The sequence below is a fragment of the Girardinichthys multiradiatus genome, chromosome 20 (genome assembly GCF_021462225.1).
Source record: "Girardinichthys multiradiatus isolate DD_20200921_A chromosome 20, DD_fGirMul_XY1, whole genome shotgun sequence".
Lineage (NCBI taxonomy): Eukaryota > Metazoa > Chordata > Actinopteri > Cyprinodontiformes > Goodeidae > Girardinichthys > Girardinichthys multiradiatus.
In genome coordinates, this window is record NC_061812.1 from 19,523,571 (window position 1) to 19,542,372 (window position 18,802).

General features: G+C 38.5%; 2 protein-coding genes across 3 annotated transcripts in view; one reads left to right on the plus strand and one right to left on the minus strand.

Annotated features, from left to right (window-relative positions):
- The window catches only part of si:dkey-264d12.5 (coiled-coil domain-containing protein 30), a 32,156-nt gene extending 24,776 nt beyond the window's left edge, over window positions 1–7,380 (minus strand). The window contains exons 1-6 of the mRNA XM_047348081.1: window positions 7,243–7,380; window positions 6,298–6,462; window positions 6,093–6,213; window positions 5,700–5,911; window positions 4,657–4,752; window positions 103–268 (exon numbers count right to left, since the gene is read on the minus strand). Coding sequence (XP_047204037.1) covers window positions 103–268; window positions 4,657–4,752; window positions 5,700–5,911; window positions 6,093–6,213; window positions 6,298–6,462; window positions 7,243–7,257 — 775 coding nt within the window. The 5' untranslated portion in view covers window positions 7,258–7,380. The remainder of the gene's footprint in view (window positions 1–102; window positions 269–4,656; window positions 4,753–5,699; window positions 5,912–6,092; window positions 6,214–6,297; window positions 6,463–7,242) is intronic.
- Window positions 7,381–11,369: 3,989 nt separating this feature from the next.
- On the plus strand, window positions 11,370–18,484 carry LOC124856436 (epithelial membrane protein 3-like). Of its 2 annotated transcripts, XM_047346838.1 has the most exons (6): window positions 11,406–11,524; window positions 14,351–14,387; window positions 16,339–16,458; window positions 16,626–16,728; window positions 16,864–17,004; window positions 18,096–18,484. In XM_047346838.1, exons 3-6 carry the CDS (start codon window positions 16,381–16,383, stop codon window positions 18,272–18,274), a joined length of 501 nt encoding a protein of 166 aa, XP_047202794.1. In that variant the 5' UTR covers window positions 11,406–11,524; window positions 14,351–14,387; window positions 16,339–16,380; the 3' UTR covers window positions 18,275–18,484. The 2 variants fall into 2 exon arrangements, with proteins under 2 accessions (XP_047202793.1, XP_047202794.1); XM_047346837.1 differs by lacking the exon at window positions 14,351–14,387 and having other exon boundaries at window positions 11,370–11,524.
- Window positions 18,485–18,802: the final 318 nt, after the last annotated feature.

The following is an 18,802-nucleotide window of genomic DNA, read 5'->3' on the forward strand; positions in this document are numbered from 1 at the left end:
CTGAAACACAAACACAAGCTCTTCTTAATACAGTGAAGTCTGCTGCTTTTTTCAAAGCTCAAATTTTTACCACACTGTTAATCACAGATTATGATGTTTTACCGTATGCTTTCTGGGTAAAGTGAGCAGACTCCAGCTCATCTTTCAAATGCCGGATCTCATTGTGTGCCATGGCCAGCCTGCGTGAACCCTCTTCCACATCCCGCTCCAGGCGGGAAAACTCCTTCTCCAAACTTCTTGGTTGACCAGCCAAAAGTGTCTCCCCACCCTGGAAGGAGATGGAGACAAATGCTACCGAAATGGACACATCTAAAGCAGCTTAAATGTTTGTAAAAAAAAAGAAAAACGTGCAGGGACAGAAAGACCTTGAGAAGTGCACTGGAACAAGATGCATCAGTAGTGTTGGAGCTTGAAAGTCTTCTATCATGCAAAGTTTCCTATCTGGTGCTGGTAGCCAAGGTTAGTGTCACTGGAACAACAAAAAGAGGAGTCAGTTTGTGTTAGGGATTGTAAGAAATTATCATGCAGAAAAAGCATCAGTCTGCATCCGCTCCAAATGACAGTAAAGCAGTTTCATAGTTTTGTTTGTATATGCTGAATACACTGCTGTTTAGTACTGACAGTGCTGTTAAAAATATTTGTCCCAGTACAGATTTCATCAAGTTTAGCTTTTTTTTGTCACACGTACATGTTTAAGAACACATTTTAATATCAGACTATTCTGACAACAGAAAGGTAACCAAATCAACCTGGCCCCATGTGAGAAAGTAATCCCTCCCCACTTGTCAAATCATAAACTGTTATTGATCAGAGTTTTTTGGTTCAGTTTCACCAGCCACACCTGTAGAACCACTACAGATACTGTCTGACAGCATGAAGTAGGCTAAAAGATTTTAAAAAGCTATACAACGGGTCCCGATCTAAAGAAATTTATTCAGATGAGAAATAAATCATCTGACATCTATCACTCTGTGAAGGGCTATAAAACCCTTTCTATGGCTTCAGGACTCTATCAAACCACAGTGAGAGCCATTATCCAAAAATGAAAGAAACATAGGACATTGGAACACCCCAACTAAGCCTGAGACCTAGCAGTTGCACACTGTCATTCTATTGGCTGATATGGTTGCTAGGAGATGATACGATTTTAATCTGAGAGAGAGTCAAAAGAATTTGTGAGCAGGGAAGAAACTTGAGAGCGCAGTTTTGATCCGAGCAGAGAGCAAGTTTGTGCGCATGGAGGATGAAGGAAGCGGGAGGAAAATAATTATCTATCCAAGATGCATTAGATCAAAGAGCAGAAACAAAGATTTGAGAGAGAACAGAGTATATTTGAAAGAAAGCAGAAGTTTTGATTGCAAGCATTACTAGTTTTGAGCGCAAGCAGAATGCAATCCTGCTTGGGAAAATATGTGCTTTTGATTTTTGGCAGTAAATTTCCCTCATACATATCCGGTTTTTGCACACATTTGCTGGCAGTTGTTTCCGCCAAGGGTGGAATCACAACCAGGTATAAGATTTATTGAGCAAGTAGCTTTTAATAGAGCTGGATTGGTTTGGATAGCTTTCTTCCTCAAACTTTCTGTCATCAGAACTCTACCCCATCGAGCCAAACACGTACTTACAAAGACAGAAGGGAAGGAAAAAGAACAGAACCACATCAAAAAAGTTTTCCAACCTGTGAATATCCTAACTGGACTTCATTTAAGGCAATGATGAAATCCAGAAAACACACCACTGAACAGAAGAAATACAAAAATACTGTCATCCCCTACATTGCTGGAACATCTGAAAAACTCAGAAGGATTTTTTCCAAACACAACATCTGTTTTGTCCTTAGGATGAACAAACCTTGAGTGTTTCATCCTAAAGACAAAATATCCAAACACCAACTGAGCGACATGGTCTATGCAGTTCAGTGTAGCGAGGAATACCCAGACATCTATGATGGAGAAACTAAACAGCCTGTCCACAGACTAGCAATGTGTGACGTTCATGAATGAATCGATTCTTTTGAACGGGTCCTTACCTTGAACGATAGGACTCGAGTCTTAGTGAGAGCGATTCTTTGTTCTTACTACTTTGCTTGATATAATGCTACTTTTTCAATGTAATTTAATTTTAAATTATATTACATAGGCAATTAAAGACAAAAACCGAAAGCAGGCAGGTACACACATACAGCATGCATGCTTATTGCTCACTATTTGAATCCTCATGTGTCGTGGCAGCAGGGGGCATGGCGCTGCATACGACCTGGCTGCGACGCAGACGCATGCAGTGAGAGAGAGGAGGGGGATGGTTACAGTGTGCTCGTTGCTTGAGGACAAAACAATGAGTGGAGCAGCAAAACGTTTGCCCACTTTATTTGGTTAATGTTTACAGTTAAGTGTTGTTTACCATTAGTGTGTTGCCTTAGTTATAATATTCAATGATGCAGGAAGTTTCTATATTACATATAGCATTAAAATGCTATCAATGCACTCAAAACTTGTAAAGAAGACATGGGTATTTGATATTTATTTTGATATTTTATACTTTATTTTATGGACAATATATACAGTGCCTTGCGAAAGTACTCGACCCCCTTGAACTTTTCAACCTCTTGCCACATTTCAGGCTTCAAACATTAAGATATAAAATTCTAATTTTTTGTGAAGAATCAACAACAAGTGGGACACAATCATGAAGTGGAATGAAATTTATTGGATGTGTCAAACTTTTTTAACAGATGAAAAACTGAAAAGTGGGACGTGCAATATTATTCAGCCCCCTTGAGTTAATACTTTGTAGCGCCACCCTTTGCTGCAATTACAGCTGCAAGTCGCTTGGGGTTTGTCTCTATCAGTTTTGCACATCGAGAGACTGAAATTCTTGCCCATTCTTCCTTGCAAAACAGCTCGAGCTCAGTGAGGTTGGATGGAGAGCGTTCGTGAACATCAGTCTTCAGCTCTTTCCACAGATTCTCGATTGGATTCAGGTCTGGACTTTGACTTGGCCATTCCAACACCTGGATACGTTTATTTGTGAACCATTCCATTGTAGATTTGGCTTTATGTTTTGGATCATTGTCTTGTTGGAAGATAAATCTCCGTCCCAGTCTCAGGTCTCTTGCAGACTCCAACAGGTTTTCTTCCAGAATGGTTCTGTATTTGGCCCCATCCATCTTCCCATCAATTTATGACCATCTTCCCTGTCCCTGCTGACGAAAAGCAGGCCCAAACCATTATGCTGCCACCACCATGTTTGACAGTGGGGATGGTGTGTTCAGGGTGATGAGCTGTGTTGCTTTTATGCCAACATATAGTTTTGCAATGTGGCCAAACAGTTCGATGTTGATTTCATCTGACCAGAGCACCTTCTTCCACATGTTTGGTGTGTCTCCCAGGTGGCTTGTGGCAAACTTTAAACGAGTCTTTTTATGGATATCTTTGAGAAATGGCTTTCTTCTTGCCACTCTTCCATAAAGGACAGATTTGTGCAGTGTACAACTGATTGTTGTCCTATGGACAGACTCTCCCACCTCAGCTGTAGATCTCTGCAGTTCATCCAGAGTGATCATGGGCCTCTTGGCTGCATCTCTGATCAGTCTTCTCCTTGTTCGAGATGAAAGTTTAGAGGGACGGCCGGGTCTTGGTAGATTTGCAGTGGTCTGATACTCCTTCCATTTCAATATGATTGTTTGCACAGTGCTCCTTGGGATGTTTAAAGCTTGGGAAATCTTTTTGTATCCAAATCCAGCTTTAAACTTCCCCACAACAGTATCTCAGACCTGCCTGGTGCGTTCCTTGGTCTTCATGATTCTCTCTGCACTTTGAACAGAACCCTGAGACTATCACAGAGCAGGTGCATTTATACGGAGACTTGATTACACACAGGTGGATTCTATTTATCATCATCAGTCATTTGGGACAACATTGGATCATTCAGAGATCCTCACTGAACTTCTGGAGTGAGTTTGCTGCACTGAAAATAAAGGGGCCGAATAATATTGCACGCCCCCCTTTCAGTTTTTTATTTGTTAAAAAAGTTTGACACATCCAATAAATTTAATTCCACTTCACGATTGTGTCCCACTTGTTGTTGATTCTTCACAAAAAATTAGAATTTTATATCTTTATGTTTGAAGCCTGAAATGTGGCAAGAGGTTGAAAAGTTCAAGGGGGTCGAGTACTTTCGCAAGGCACTGTACATAAAGATTTTTTTGCATGAACATACTGTAGTTCTATTTTGCACCTTTCCAATAAAACAATGAATCTTTCTTAATACAGATGATTTAGCTTTAGTTTAAATTTCACCCACACATGCCAGGTTTACCAAAAATTGATATATTTAACATATGTTAGGGGTAAAATTGTTTGTTATTTGAAATATGCACATTTTCAAAAACTGGTAATTGTAACGACTCTTTTGAACGGCTCTTTGAAGCGAACCGACCCTAAAGGTTCGGTTCACTTTAAAGAGCCATAAGTCCCATCACTACCACAGACGCATGGATCAACACAGGAAAACCGGTTTTGCTAGGGAAATCTACTTTTGCATGTGAATTTAGATGTGCAAGGTGGCACATCCCAAACACCTTAAAACCTCAAACTTCTGCCTCACTAGCTTGAAAATGAGAAACCCAGCACTGTATATACAAGCATTTATACATACAGGTACGAAGGTGTGCTTCCTCTCTATATTCTTATGGAGTCCAAAAATTTTCTTCAATGAGCTTTGTAAATGTCGTGGGGCCCTCTTGTGGGTAGTCTGCAAAATTACAATTATTACCAGAAACGAGGAAAAGAGTTAAAACCATAAAAAAAATAATAAATAATCTAAATAATAAATGTAAAGAAAAGAAAGAACATGTAAACTTAACTACTTCAATCAATAAATCAATCAGCCAGCATAGTTAAATGAAATGCAAAGTGCTTTACAGACAAAACAACAATGGATCAAGTATGTAAGCAAACTTCTTCACACCACAAAGTAAATAAGATAATTACTAAAAGAAAATACAACAAAATGCTATATAAAATGTAGAACTGAGGAAACTATCACAACTATATGTAATGAGGAAAACAATTTGAAATCACAATTCTAAATTTGTAGAATGTGTATTTACTGTAAGAAAAATAAACAATAATAAAACACAAATTTCATCTATTTTATGATAAAATCTTAAATAGTAATAAAGACCTCAAAAATTATATATATTAAATATGCAATAGAACCAAAGAAAAATAAAACTTGTTATAAAGGTGAGGGCCATAGTACTCAAATGAAGCCCCGATGTTAGTTTTAATTGTTATACAAAATACCAACAGAAGATCTTTCTCAGAAGACCTGAACATGACTAATTCATACTTTCGAAAGCCAATAAATCCACCTTAAAATCAGTTCAACAATGCACCAGTAACTAATGCAGAGACTTCAAAATCAGTATGATGTGAGTTCACTTTTTGGTCCTCATCAGTGTTCTTGTAGACACATTTTGTGACCATAGTGAACCTATAGGCTGCTCTTCTATGAATGGTCAGGCTACAGACCAATGCAGTAATTCGTTATCATGCATTAGTCTCTACACTGGACTGAGATAAAAACCCATTTGTCTCAAATAAATGCCACTTTATGTCTGTTTTTATCTGTGGACTTTAGAAAATTAGACCCATAACTCACAAAAATATTAGTTTTGGTCCGGCTCTTTTACTAACCGGGCATATGCTGGTGTTCAGTGGTTCTGTGTGGGTCCTCAATCGACTCTCCAGGTCTCCATCACAAGTCAGCTCACCAGGATCATGATTCCTCTCAAGCAGGGACGCTCTCTCAACCAGGAGATACGCTACCTGCTCACTGGGGGTGCTGTGAATCAGCTCCGTGAGACCCTGCTGGTACAACATTTTAGCCACCTCATTTATCTGGGCATCTGGAATAAAGGAGCGAGAGAAGCGGATGTTTTGTATCTTTCAACCATTCAGTGTACAATAAATAACAATGTAATAACATGCTGTAATCATAAAGATATGGCAAAAGATGTGGCAGAGGTTTTGTTAATTGTGTATAATTATTCAAACTTTTACAAAATGTGCAAGTAAAAGTTCTCCTACCTTGCAGTGATACGAGGTGCAGCAGCTGCTTTCTGAGTTGTTCGTTCTCATCTTGTATCTCTTGGGCCAAAACGTCTTTCTGCTCTGTGAGGATTTTGATCTGCTCCAAAGACTTGCGTACCTTACAGACAGAGAGATTGCAAACACGTCTCACTCATCATTACATAACCTGACAGTGCTGTTTAAATAAGCAGTGATTGTTTACCTCTGCCATCTCTGCAAAATGTTGCAAGCGGCTGGTTTCCAGATCCTTAGTCACACTGTCCAGGCAGCTTCTTGCGTGAAGGAAGGTACGCCACAGAAAAGTCAGCTGGGCCTCTTTGGAGGACTCAGGTGCAAGACCTTCCTCAGTCAACCATTTCATGATCTGCTGCAACAGGAATCCACATAGGAATAAGTATCTGTTTCCAATACTACTTGCACTTGTGATACAATTTTCATGTCAAATTTCCATAACTTTTCAGGCAGAAATTTACAAAACTCTAAGTGCTTTTTGGGCATTTTTTTCAAATATAAAAGCAAAATTCACTTTGAGGTAAATGTAGAAATTTGGATGGATGGATGGAGGTATGCAACTTTTAGACAATGGGATAGCAAATAAAATGCAAAAAATAAACATATTTCTCCATATTGCATTGGAATCCTGTAAATATTATATCATCTTGCGACTAAATTACATATTTGGGCAAATACGTTTAAGACAAACCGTTTAATGCGCTGGATGAAAACCACAAAAGAATACTCGTTTAAAGTGTTTATTGGCATGCACACTTTGTCTTAGTGTTTGGTAAATAAAGACATGATGCTTTTACGTTTGTAAAGTACAGTTTGTGTATCTATATGGAGGTCTAGTGATGATTTCTTTTATTATAATCCTGACTGTAACGTTTCCTAACAATTTGTTGGGCTGTTACAGAGGAGCAGCTGTTTATTTTAGCAGACTGCTGAGATTGTCACCGAGGTTCAGCTGGATCTGTCCTTCCATCTGTCCTCTCTTATTTTTGTGAAGAAACGTACATTCAGTGATGCAAACACATCTTTATTTGGCTGTTAAATGTGCAGGCATTGGTAGAGCAGCTGTTGCGTTTAAAGGTTTTAGGTTTTGACGAGCTAGCTGTTAAGAAAAAAGAAAAGATAATGCGAACAGTACCTCTGCTTGAGCCATCTGTAAACAATGGCGCCTTGGATGAGTCCAGAGAAGTCCTGTAAATACCCCTACAACACGTTATTACAGGCGCCGAGGCTAATTTTATCACAACGAGCGGTGAAAACACACGAGACGTTATTTTCTATGGAGAAGACCGAGTAATGCGTTCAATGTACTCCCGAACGTGGGATTTAGTGGGCAGAGCCCTAAGTGCCACGTAATAGCAAGGGAACTTTAATAGAGAGCTAAAAAGCAACTGTGTGATGTGAGCTAAATGATGTAAAATCACTTTCTGTGGGAGTAATAACGACAAACGAGAGTTTTAGTATGAACTCTTGAGAGCCGTGGCGGTAGTTTGTCCGAAAGTCCCTAAAGGCGTCACAGGGTACCAAACGACGTGAATGGTGTTGATCCTTTCTCTTCCTACATTTTCTGCCTAAACTTAACTAAACTAAAAAAGAGAATTTCAAATACATTAATCATAATGTTTAAGGTTTTTACCAACTCTGCTCAGCTTTGCACATCAGGAGACTGGACTTTTTGACCCTTCCTCTGCAGTGGTGGACTTAGCCATTTTGGGGCCCAAGGCAAACCTTTGTAAAGGGGCCCTCCTCATAACTGTCCCAGTAGGCCCTGAGGGTGAAATAATCTGTAGGTCTGCCACAATTTTCAAATTACAATACTGTGAAGCAAAGAGAAGCCAAAAATATTTTTTTAAAACTCTTTTTAAAAAAACTTTGTTTTATGATTATAATAGAAGAGTGGTAAAGCAAGTCTTACATCAACAGCACTATGTACAAACTGATAATGACAGGGTGGAGGTGGGCAAAATAGTAAAAATGTAAATAGTCCTAAATTAGCAGATTTTCATAACTTTATACCACATTTCTTTTTGTGTCGTATAGTTCTATGAAAAGGCACAGCTGTTAGAGAATTGTAGAAAAGTCAGTGTGTTTCAGAGAGGTGGTACTTGGAAGCAAATCCAAACATTGGCCCATTGCAGGTGTGCACAGGAAACCAGACTGGATGAAGGATGACAGACAGCAAGGCATACAGGCAGGAGAGACACATGCATGAGCTGTAAAACGACTAGAATAAAAAGTTGTTTTGGCTGTAAAACTTGTAATTTGTCGCTTGCCTTTTTGTATTTTCAATGTGCAACATATCAATCTAAAGACCGAGGAAAGTGAATGAGTGTGACTGCAATCATGAAATGTTTAGAAATGTAAAATGAAAATGAAAGTCATACAAATGAGAAGAATCATATTAGGCCACTTGAGTGAGGGGATGGGAGGTATATGAGCACAGACTTAAGGGGTGCCAGAAATTAATCATGCTGTGAAAGGTTAGTATGGATAACTGTTAGTACTTACTGGTCTTCCTTGAAGTGTAGATAGAGAATCAATCTGGAAAAAACATTACATCTGTTAATATTGGAGGAGATGAGCTCAATACACTGTACTTCATAAGTCATAAATTACCTTGATTGTACAGTAGGACTTCTCTGAAAGAAATTGTGTCTTCTGGCTGAAGAGATAATCACTTGAGAGCATAACAGGTTAATTGCAAAAGGTATTGAATAATGTAATTTACTAATGTACTATCTTTACTCTCTATCTTGCTCTCCTACGTTCCATATTTCTGTCTCCTCTTCTAAGTTTCTCTTTTCCAGGAATATTGATGTAATCTTCTTTTCTTTATCCCTTCTTTCCTCTTTCTCTCTGTTATTGTTTCTCACATACTCTTGTAACTGCATATTCCTCTTCTTCATAGTCACTTTCAGATGCATGTTTTGGTTTCTAGTTTATTTCATTTACTGATCAGTATTTTTCTATTCAGCCTTAATCATCCTGTAACTTTTGTACAGCTGGCTGGCACAGGTGGCATCACTCGTTGAATCTAACCCTGCACGGTTTGGTCGGCATAGTTTATTATAGAACAAATAAACATAGTGGGTTGCTTTACCCAGACTTTATGCAGAAAATAGTTAAATTTGTCTATCTGGACTGTACTGTAACAACAACTATGAATCATACCTCATCATTTGAAGCCTCATTCTTGCCTTGTTGTTCTTCGGCACCCACTTGTTCTTCCTTCATCCAGTCTGGTCCCCTGTCCACAATGGACCAATGCCTGACAGTATTTTTCTCAGCCGAATTCATTGTAGGTTCATTGAAAAATGTTTGTTTTTTCACACTTTTAGTTTTTTCCGCTCTCCTTTGGTAACTGAGTTTTCTCTGTCTCCTGTCTGATCCCAGTTCTTGCTCAAGCACACTACATTCCTGGATCTTTTAGGCGACAAAAACGGAATAGTCCATTTTAATTTGTGGAAACAGGACTTTCTACAAATGAAATACAACTGGGGTGAAAAGAACTACACGGAAAACAGTTGGGAGCAATTAACAAAACAAAAACAGATGCAGATCATGACATCTTCCTTGCAACAAAAAAAAACAGTCAGATGGGAGCTCATATATGAACATAAATGTTCAGGTCTTGCTGTAGAGCCTCAGGTAGACTGACGACTGGTAACTGACAGAGTCATTGTAACCCCTTAAATCCCTTGAACAGGCCTATGCTTTTATTTAAACCATTTCATTGCAGCTCTGGCTGTATGTTTGGGACTGTCGTCCTGGTGGAATGTCAGCCTCTGCCTCAGTCCTTTACAGCCAAGGGTTTCTTCCATCCATTTACCCATCAGCTCTGACCAACATTCACATCCCTGCTAAGGAAAAGCATGCCACCACCATGTCTCACAGTAGGGATGGTGCTGGCATGGTATTGTGTAGTGAAGTGAAGTGTAGTGTAGTGTAGTTCACACTGTGTTTAGGATCGAGGCCAAAGGTTCTAGTTTACTGTCATCTAATCAGAGTACATTCTTATGGCAACCTGCGATGGGACTCCTTATGACTTTCTTTCAACAATGGCTTCCTTTTTGCCACCCTTCTAAAAAAAGATCAGATTTGTGGAGAGCACGGCTTATAGTTTTTCTATAGGCAGGTTCTCCCACCTGAGCTGTTGATCTCTGCAAACTGCAGGCTGGAATTTTCCCTCATTCTTGTATGCAGAATATTTTAGGCTCCTTCAGATTGAATAGAAGGTGTCATTGAAAAACAAAGATCAAACCTTGCTACAAATTCTCATTTAGATTTTTTAAATTAAAATACACACTAGTGGAATTAGTGTTCAGGCTGCACGGTGGGGCAGTTGGAAAGCCACGCAGTGAGTAGGCCCTGGATTCAAATCCGGCCTGAGGTCTTTCTGTGCATACGTGGGTTCTCTCCGGGTACGCCGGCTTCCTCCCACTTCTCTCCTGATGACCGCTGGATATTGGCACAAGAACGCCCCCGTGCCACCTGGGACCCTGCAAGCAAAAATGGTATAGGCAATGGATAGATGGATGGATGGAAGTTGTTTCACTGGATTTTATTCAAGGGCACACCACAATTATGAGCTGCTTTGTGTTTGTCTATCACAGAAAATCCTAATAAAATACAATGAAGTATAGTGGAAAAGTACAAGGGGTATGTGCAGACACTGTATAACTGGTATTGTAGCTAGAAAATATGTTTTTATAGCTTAAGTAACATGGATTAATTTTATTCATCGAGCATATTAGCATAACCAAATATATGCCAATGTAATTTGGGAGATATTCCGATTTTTTTAGATTAGTTGAGAGAAAGTGTAAAATGTAAACAATGAAAAGTAATATTTCTGATGTGATTTTAACCAGAATCTCTTCAGACGTTAACAGGGTGTGTTGTGTTGTGCTCTGGGTGGTCTGAGACTTCCTGCTCATTAACGGTTAAAAGTAATCTACTCTTTCCTGTCTCTCAGCTGTCACATGTGAAAGTTGTAGCATTTATGCACAGCTGGTTGGACAATGTTTTGACACAATTCAGTTTTGCAGTCCTTTTCTTTCCAGTTGCCAATTGACAGTCAAACACTGAGTGCTTTCAAACAGTTTATGTCAGTTCCTGAATTGGATGCCAGCAGCACAGCTTTGGATATTAATTTGTGTGTTTATGCATTACCAAGGAAACACTATTTCTGGTGCAGTTGCCCAACACTGTACCAGAAATCTGTTGACCACAGTTCTTAGGGGGAGGGCAGGGAAACGTTTTTGAGGAAATGGGTGTATAGAACTCCTCCTATGTCCAACTCTGCATTCCTCCTCTGAACCCTTTTCTTCAAGCTAATAGTCCTAAACGCCTCTGCAGAACAGCAACTGAAAACATCAGAGGATCAAGGAGTTTTTATACGGCTGCTCTGAATCTAACGGGTAAGTTTTTTCTTCACAACTGCCTGGCATATATTAGATGACACCAAAATATGTCCCTGCATTTTTTAATGAAGCTGTTAACCAGAGAGTTTGTAGAAGTAATTAAATGTGTTAAAATAGTGTGTTGTATTTTACACAAGTAGAATGATGGTTTTGTGTACTTATTGGCATATTAAATTTTTTATGATGAGAAAGCTACATCTGCATACAATCATTTGAACACATTCCCCTCTGACCACCTCCTGACAATAACAAGGCACAGGGAAGGTTGTCAGTCTCCTTCTCCAAGGTTTTACAGTAAACAAATCATGTTACGTTGATTTATTTATTTAATGGCAATCCATTGATGATTTTCAATCAGTTTGTTCTATCTACAATGTAAAGACGAAGTTTAACAAGGCAGTGAACCAATGCTTATGTCTAAATTCTATGGTACACTGAATGAAATGCATACAAGTGAAGGAAGCTGGAGGTTCATTGTCTAAAATTTTAGATTTTAACTGAATGATCATTTAAGATTTATTGGAAACTAATTTCAGAGATCTGATTAAAAAATATATATATATATATATATATATATATATATATATATCATAGATATAGAACATCTATATAAATATATAGATGTTCAGATGATCAGTCAATTCCATTATATAGTCAGAAAATGACAAGACGGAAAAGCTGTCGTGGCTGATTTATGACAAAGATATGAACTGATATGGTCTTAAAGGGTCTGCTTCAATAATTCTTTTATAAGCTTTCAGTTTCAGAAAATTATTCAACGCTCATGCCTCAAATCTGAAGTCAAAGGAATAGAATTTATCAATAAACAAAACACCACATAATTTCCTAAGTAATCTAAAAAGATTTTAAGGTGATGCTACCAATCGGACACCTTTTGATAGAAAAAAGCAAGGGACAAAGAATAGATCCCTGAAGTACACCAGTTCTTAAATCCAGAGCCAATTTGTATTTATAATCCTGGCAGACAAATCTATTTAGTAAACTTTGTGTCTTCCCTTTTTTGTTACAGATCATATTATGTTAAGACTGTTTTGCAGACCTATCAGATCCATATATTACATTTTAAACAGCTAGTGCTAGCTTAAAACGTTATTGTATTTCTTTCCTTACTCAAAATAATCAACTAAGTGAATTTTAAACTAGTCATGTAATGATTCATCACTCTAAAGCAAATCATGCAGTTCGTTCAATTTACATCACAGTGGTCTCACATGCAGGAAACTGCTGCTGAATAAACTCTACATGAGAGAACAGTTTTCTGGAGCATCAATAATTTTAAGATGAGAAATGTCCACTGCAGGGACCGAGAGGGTTTGAACATGTTCAGAAGTGTCTGCCAACACTGAATGGTTTACTACCAAGAATTGGATTATGTTACCACCAGTGCAGAGCTTTTCAACATCAACAACCAGCGGGTGGACAAGAACCCACCTTCAAGCAAACTACAGAAAACATTTTTAAATAGCATCTTTGCAGGAAAAACCCCAAAGGCATCACTTCTGTAAGTGGAAAGTATTGAGTACAGACTGAGAGTATGCAGGAAGTATAAGGATGGCAATCAGAGATTGGTGCAAGGTTATTTCTTGGGGGGAAAAAAAACTCCTGTCACAATCTTCAGGTGTTTGGGTTTGAATTTTCTTTTGTGTGTGTATTATGATCAACTCCTTGTTGTTAATGTTCAGTTCATGTACATGTGTTTATAAGTGTTAGTCGGTGTCTGAATAGCAGTTTATCCATTTGTTTATTCTTGTGTTCCCTGTACCTTTCAATTAATTCCGATTAGATCGCCGTTCGATTTTTCTCCCGGGTTTCTTTGCATCTCAGTTCAGTTCTGTTTCTGAGAATTAGCCTCTCCTCCTCAGCTTCCCCATTGTAGTCCTGTCACAGCTGCTCCACATCTCCCGTGTCATGCCTGGCCTGTGTCTGTGTTGTGTTTTTGTTTATGTCTCCTGGTCTGGTTCTTAGTTTACCCTCGATTCTGTGTTCAACGTGGTAAATGGTCTCACTCCCTCCATCTTCCTGAAGCCAACACCTGTTCCTTGTTTTGCTTGATTAATCAATCTCTCTATTCATTGGTTCTCCCTGTACTCTCGTTTGTATTTAAGCTCTTTAGTTTACATTGTTCCCGGCTGGTTCCTTGTTGTGTTTTGTCATTGTCTCCATGACTTGCTTTCGTGTCTGGTCTGGTGTCCTGATTGTTTAACCTGCTGTCTGGATTCCGTATGGGCAAGAATTAAAACTATCCTTCCTTCATTCTCCATGTCCTGGAGTTCTCCTCTGCACTTTGGTCCTACTTCAAACGCACATCTTGACACTCTGATGGCTCTGTTGGTTTGCTTGTCATTTCTCTACTCATCCCTCATTATTTAAGCTCACTGGTTGTCATTGTTCTCCGCTGAATACTCAAGTTATTCCCAATTTTCATGCTCGTTGTTCTGCCCTTGCTTCTGGTCCTTTTCTCCTTGTGATCCCCTAAAAAGGTTTGAACTTCTCTTTACTTAATTAAATTTCACCATGCTGCTCCCAAGTTTGCGTTTTGGTTCAGCTTCTAATTCACCAAACATTACACCATCTGATGTTTTGGGACATCTAGAAATATTTTTGACTGTTGAAAAAACTTAAAAATGGAAGAGTGACCTTGAGTGCAGTTTAATCTCAACATTGAAGAATCCTGGTAGAGTCCATGTGCAGGGTTGCTTTTCAACCAGGCCAGTGGGCTTGTTCACAATCTTTCCTCAAGAGGTAAAGACCAGTGTTCCTCAAGGGTCAATCTTGGGACCAATTTCTTTTTTCTATTTACAGGGCCATGAAAAATGTGCTACCTTGGAGATTTCTTCTGGTTTGTATTTTCGTCACATATAAAGAAATTAGACATATTAATAATTTTCAATATCAGACAAATATAACCTGTGAATACAAAATTGTTCCCCTTGTAAATCAGCAATTAACTGTGATTAACCAGATTTTATTAAAAGGCCACAGCCAAGTAGCCTGTTAAATCAAGAAATTACTTAAATAGGAGCTGCCTGACAACATAAAGTGAGCTATGATATCCGAATAAAAGGAAGAGCGATACCCTGATCTATGATGAGAAGCAAAGTCATTGATATCTTTCAGTCTGGAAAGGGTTAGAGCAGCATTTCTAAGGCTTTGGGACACAAGCAAACCACAGTGAGAGCCATGATCCAGAAATGGAGGAAACATGGAACAGTGGTAAACCTTCCCAGAAGTGAACAGACCACCAAGGTTACTTCAGGACCGCATTGATGATTTATCCATCAAGTCACAAAAGAAGTTATCACTTTATCTAAAGCACAGCAGGCCTCAATTACCTCAGTTAAAGTCAAAGTTAATGATAAGAAAGAGAATGAAAGATAATATGAAAGAGACCGGGAAAAATTGGCATCTATGGGAGAGTTCCAAGGCAAAAACCACTGCAAACTGTAAAGAACACAAAGGCCCATTTTACATTTACCAAAAAAGATATTCAAGATGAAAATGAAAATATTCTGTGAACTTATGAGACAAAAGTGGAGTTTTGTGGAAGATGTGGGTCCCGTCAAATGTGGTGTAAAACGTACAAAATGCTTCAGGAACAGAAAATTATACTCACAGTCAAGCATGGTGGTGGTAGTGTGATGGTCTGGGGCTGCTTTGCTGCATCTGGGCTTACATGATTTGCCGTGATTGATAGAACCACGAATTCTGTTCTTTACAGCGAAAATCTTGAAGGAGAACGTATGACCATCAGTTTGTGACCTTAACCAGATCCAAAAGCAAGGACTCACCTGGACATCATTATCTTATTAATCACATTATCACTTATGTTTAAATATTTTCATTTGAATAAACCATTAATGGGAAAGACAACAATTTGCTAAGACAATGCAGACCAGCATTCCTTTTAATAGTTTAACCTTCTGATCTTACAGTATAATTAACTGGGCCTTCATGTCTATTACAGTTTATCCATATGAGCACGTCATTTTATATTACATGGTGATTATTTGAATAAAAAATGTGATTACCTTTACAACAGAAAAACTCAGCTAAGTAAATTATAGCCTTAATGGTTCTGTGACTGCAAGGAATTTTAAACGTAAGTATATGACATTTCTAATTTAAATTTCATAAATCAAACTTTAAATGCAGCTGTTACATCGTTCATTCGTTCGTCGTCTTCCGCTTATCCAGGACCGGGTCGCGGGGGCAGCAGACTCAGCAGAGACGCCCAGACGTCCCTCTCTCCAGACACCTCCTCCAGTTCCTCCAGGGAACATGTTTATATTAAATGAGTTTTTGCAGCTTGATTTTAATGTTAAGAATATTTCCTTTCGTGAATTTTACACGCCTTCTGGTCCTTAACTGTAACAGAAGATTACCGTCCTTTAGTGGTAACAGAGTCACTTCATCCAACATCCTGGGTAAATAGGTTACAGTTTTGTTTGCGTAGGTTAAAAAGTTCTGATGATTTAGGGTTTCCCTCAGAGAGAAATCAGAGCATAAAGTCACCCCTCCTCCGCTTCTCTCTGTCTTGCTTGTGGCTTGATAAATGTGCCGAGATTGTCAGCACAGATGAAGAGTTGCGTGATTAAGGAGGTCTGAGTTTCCTCAGGAGCCAGAAATTAAGTCCACTTTTTTCTGCTGGCTAGTTTAAAAGATGCAGCGGGAAGATAAAATGTTTGTCATTGGTAAAAGAAAAATGTCAAGGATTTTCTATTTGGTTTATTAAGTTTCTAAGAAAATATTTGATTGATTAAAGAATTATTTCTTCTGTTTTAATCCTACAGGTTTCTTTGCCGCAGGATACATAGATCTTGCTGCATACAGATATGGCGTGTCTGCTCGTTTCCATCACTGTGCTGCATTTGGTCACCTTGGCCATGCTTTTCATCGCCACTCTGGAAAAGGTTAGACCCAAGATTAGTTTGAATGTGCTTTATCCTTGTTTATACACTAGAGGGCAACACCGTGCAGTCGATGAATTTTACATTAATACAGCTGTAGTTTCGTTTGCTTTTACACAATGAAGCTGCCACCAAAGGTTTTAAATGATCACATTTTGTCCCTCCCGCAGTCCTGGTGGGTATGGACGGAGTCAGAAATCACTGATCTTTGGCATAACTGCTTCTATATGAACACCACACAAACCTGGGTGTGTGCAACGACCACTGAAAGCGGTGAATCATCTATAGATTTCTCACTTTTCTAAATCAAATGTTAATTTCATTATTCTTTTGATTATGTATGAGTAAATATTGTGTAGCTATTGGATGTTTCTAGTTACACCTTACTGTCATTTTTCATCCTTCCAGACTGGCTTCAGTCTGTCCAGGCCCTCATGATCCTATCTGTGGTCTTTTCATCTGTCTCCTTCCTGGTTTTTCTGGGTCAGCTCTTCATCTTGTCCAGGGGGAGTCTCTTCTACTTTACAGGCCTCTGCCAGGCATTCGCAGGTACTTTTAAGACTTTATCTTTATAAATCTTATTGAAAACTGTATTGGCCCCTGTAAAATTACCAGGCACTGCTGTGATAAATGGTTTTTAAACCTTTTCCACGTTGAATGTGGAAACATGTGACATTTACTCTGTACAATTCAACTGAAAAACAAACAAATCTGTGGTCAACTTTACTGAATCTGAGTAACCTGAAATAAAGTTTAGCTGCCCGAGTCAGATTTTCTTGACATTTGCTTATTATCATTCTTTAGCTTGCAGAGATATTACAAATAATTAAAGCAATTTCATTTTACAAACATATCAGTCAGGACAAGAGTACGAAATAAATTCCACAACTTTATATATAAACAATTTATTACCAAAACTATTAGCTTATGCTTCCAAATAACTGATTCAGGTGTTCCAATCACCTTCATGGCCACAGGTGTATAAAATTCAGACTCCCACAAACAATTGATTGCTCTCCCGGGAGCTCAGAGAACAGTAATGGGATGTTTACTGTGCAAAAACTCCAGTCTTGAAATTTCCTCGCTATTAAATCAACAGACAACTATTAGTGGTATTAAAACAAAGTTGAAGTGATTGTGAACGACAGAAACTCAGCCACAAAGTACAATGCTATGTAAAATCCCAGAGCGGGGGTCAGCAGATGCTGAGGCACATAGTTATCAACTTTCTGCAGAGCCAGTAGCTGCAGACCCCCAAACTTCGTGTGGAATGAGTTTCCATGGCTGAGCAGCTGCATAAAAAACTTACTTAAATTACCCAGTGCTTGAAGCTTTTAACACTTGTTTTTTAAGCTGTAAATGTCAATTAAAAGAGTCATATTTAGTCATACTACCTTTTATATTTTATGTCTTCTTAGGTTTTATCAGGTGACTTTTCTGTTATTACAAAGAAATTTCACATTAATCAAACAGTGAACTAAATAATTTTTCTTGGAGCTAGATCTTTTTTTGGTCTAATAATAGAGCTCAAAGACACAAATGAGATACAATGTTGGAGCTGAATCTGACTACACTCAGGGGCTGTGATGAATTTTGTAACAAGCGGGTAAATATGAGACTTTTTTTTGTGATTCTTGCAGGTTTTACAGACTTTGCCGCTTGCCTCATCTTCACCTTCCACAGAGAGGAGATTCTCCAGAAAGGCTCCAGAGATCTGAACAAAGGACACTTTGGCTACTGTGTCATCCTGGCATGGCTGTGCATCCCTCTTCTTCTTGTCAGTGGAGTCCTGTACCTCCATCTGCGAAAGAAGCAGTGAAGCAAGCATAAATACATACAGACAGGGACCTGTTTTTTTTAGAATCTTTACTCTCAATGAAATAAAATGAGGTTAAATGCTTCTATGAGCAACATACTTTTATGTTTTTTTTTCTCTCTTGTGTGATCGTGAGAGCATCTTAGAAATGCATTAAGATCTAATCTCATTGTACCACATGAAATACTATTAAAGAGAAAAAACTCAAAACCAGTTTTTAATCTTTGTCTGGGATCATTTTCAAGCACTAACATTGGTGATTTTAGTATTTTAATAAGAAACACATGCTTTGTTGCAAAATCTCACCTTCACTAAAGAGCGTTTATGTGTTAATAGGGCTAAAATTTGCATTTGGATTTGTATTAAGTTGCTTTGTGCGTAACACAAAGGTGGTGCAAGCCTATAGCACAATGCAGCAGTTTCTAGAGGGTGCTTCTCTTTGTGCTTTAATCTCTCACTAATGTGTGGTATTTGTTGTTTATCTCGTTAAAGTATGACCACACTATTTTTCTGCAGAACTGAACAGGCACA

Bases quoted from the DNA above. Each gene is read 5' to 3' on its own strand.
- LOC124856436 (XM_047346837.1), top strand. From the start codon at position 16,381: ATGGCGTGTCTGCTCGTTTCCATCACTGTGCTGCATTTGGTCACCTTG. The intron at 16,729-16,863 runs GTGAATCATCTA...TCATCCTTCCAG, and splicing joins TGCAACGACCACTGAAAGCG to ACTGGCTTCAGTCTGTCCAG. The intron at 17,005-18,095 runs GTACTTTTAAGA...TGATTCTTGCAG, and splicing joins CCTCTGCCAGGCATTCGCAG to GTTTTACAGACTTTGCCGCT.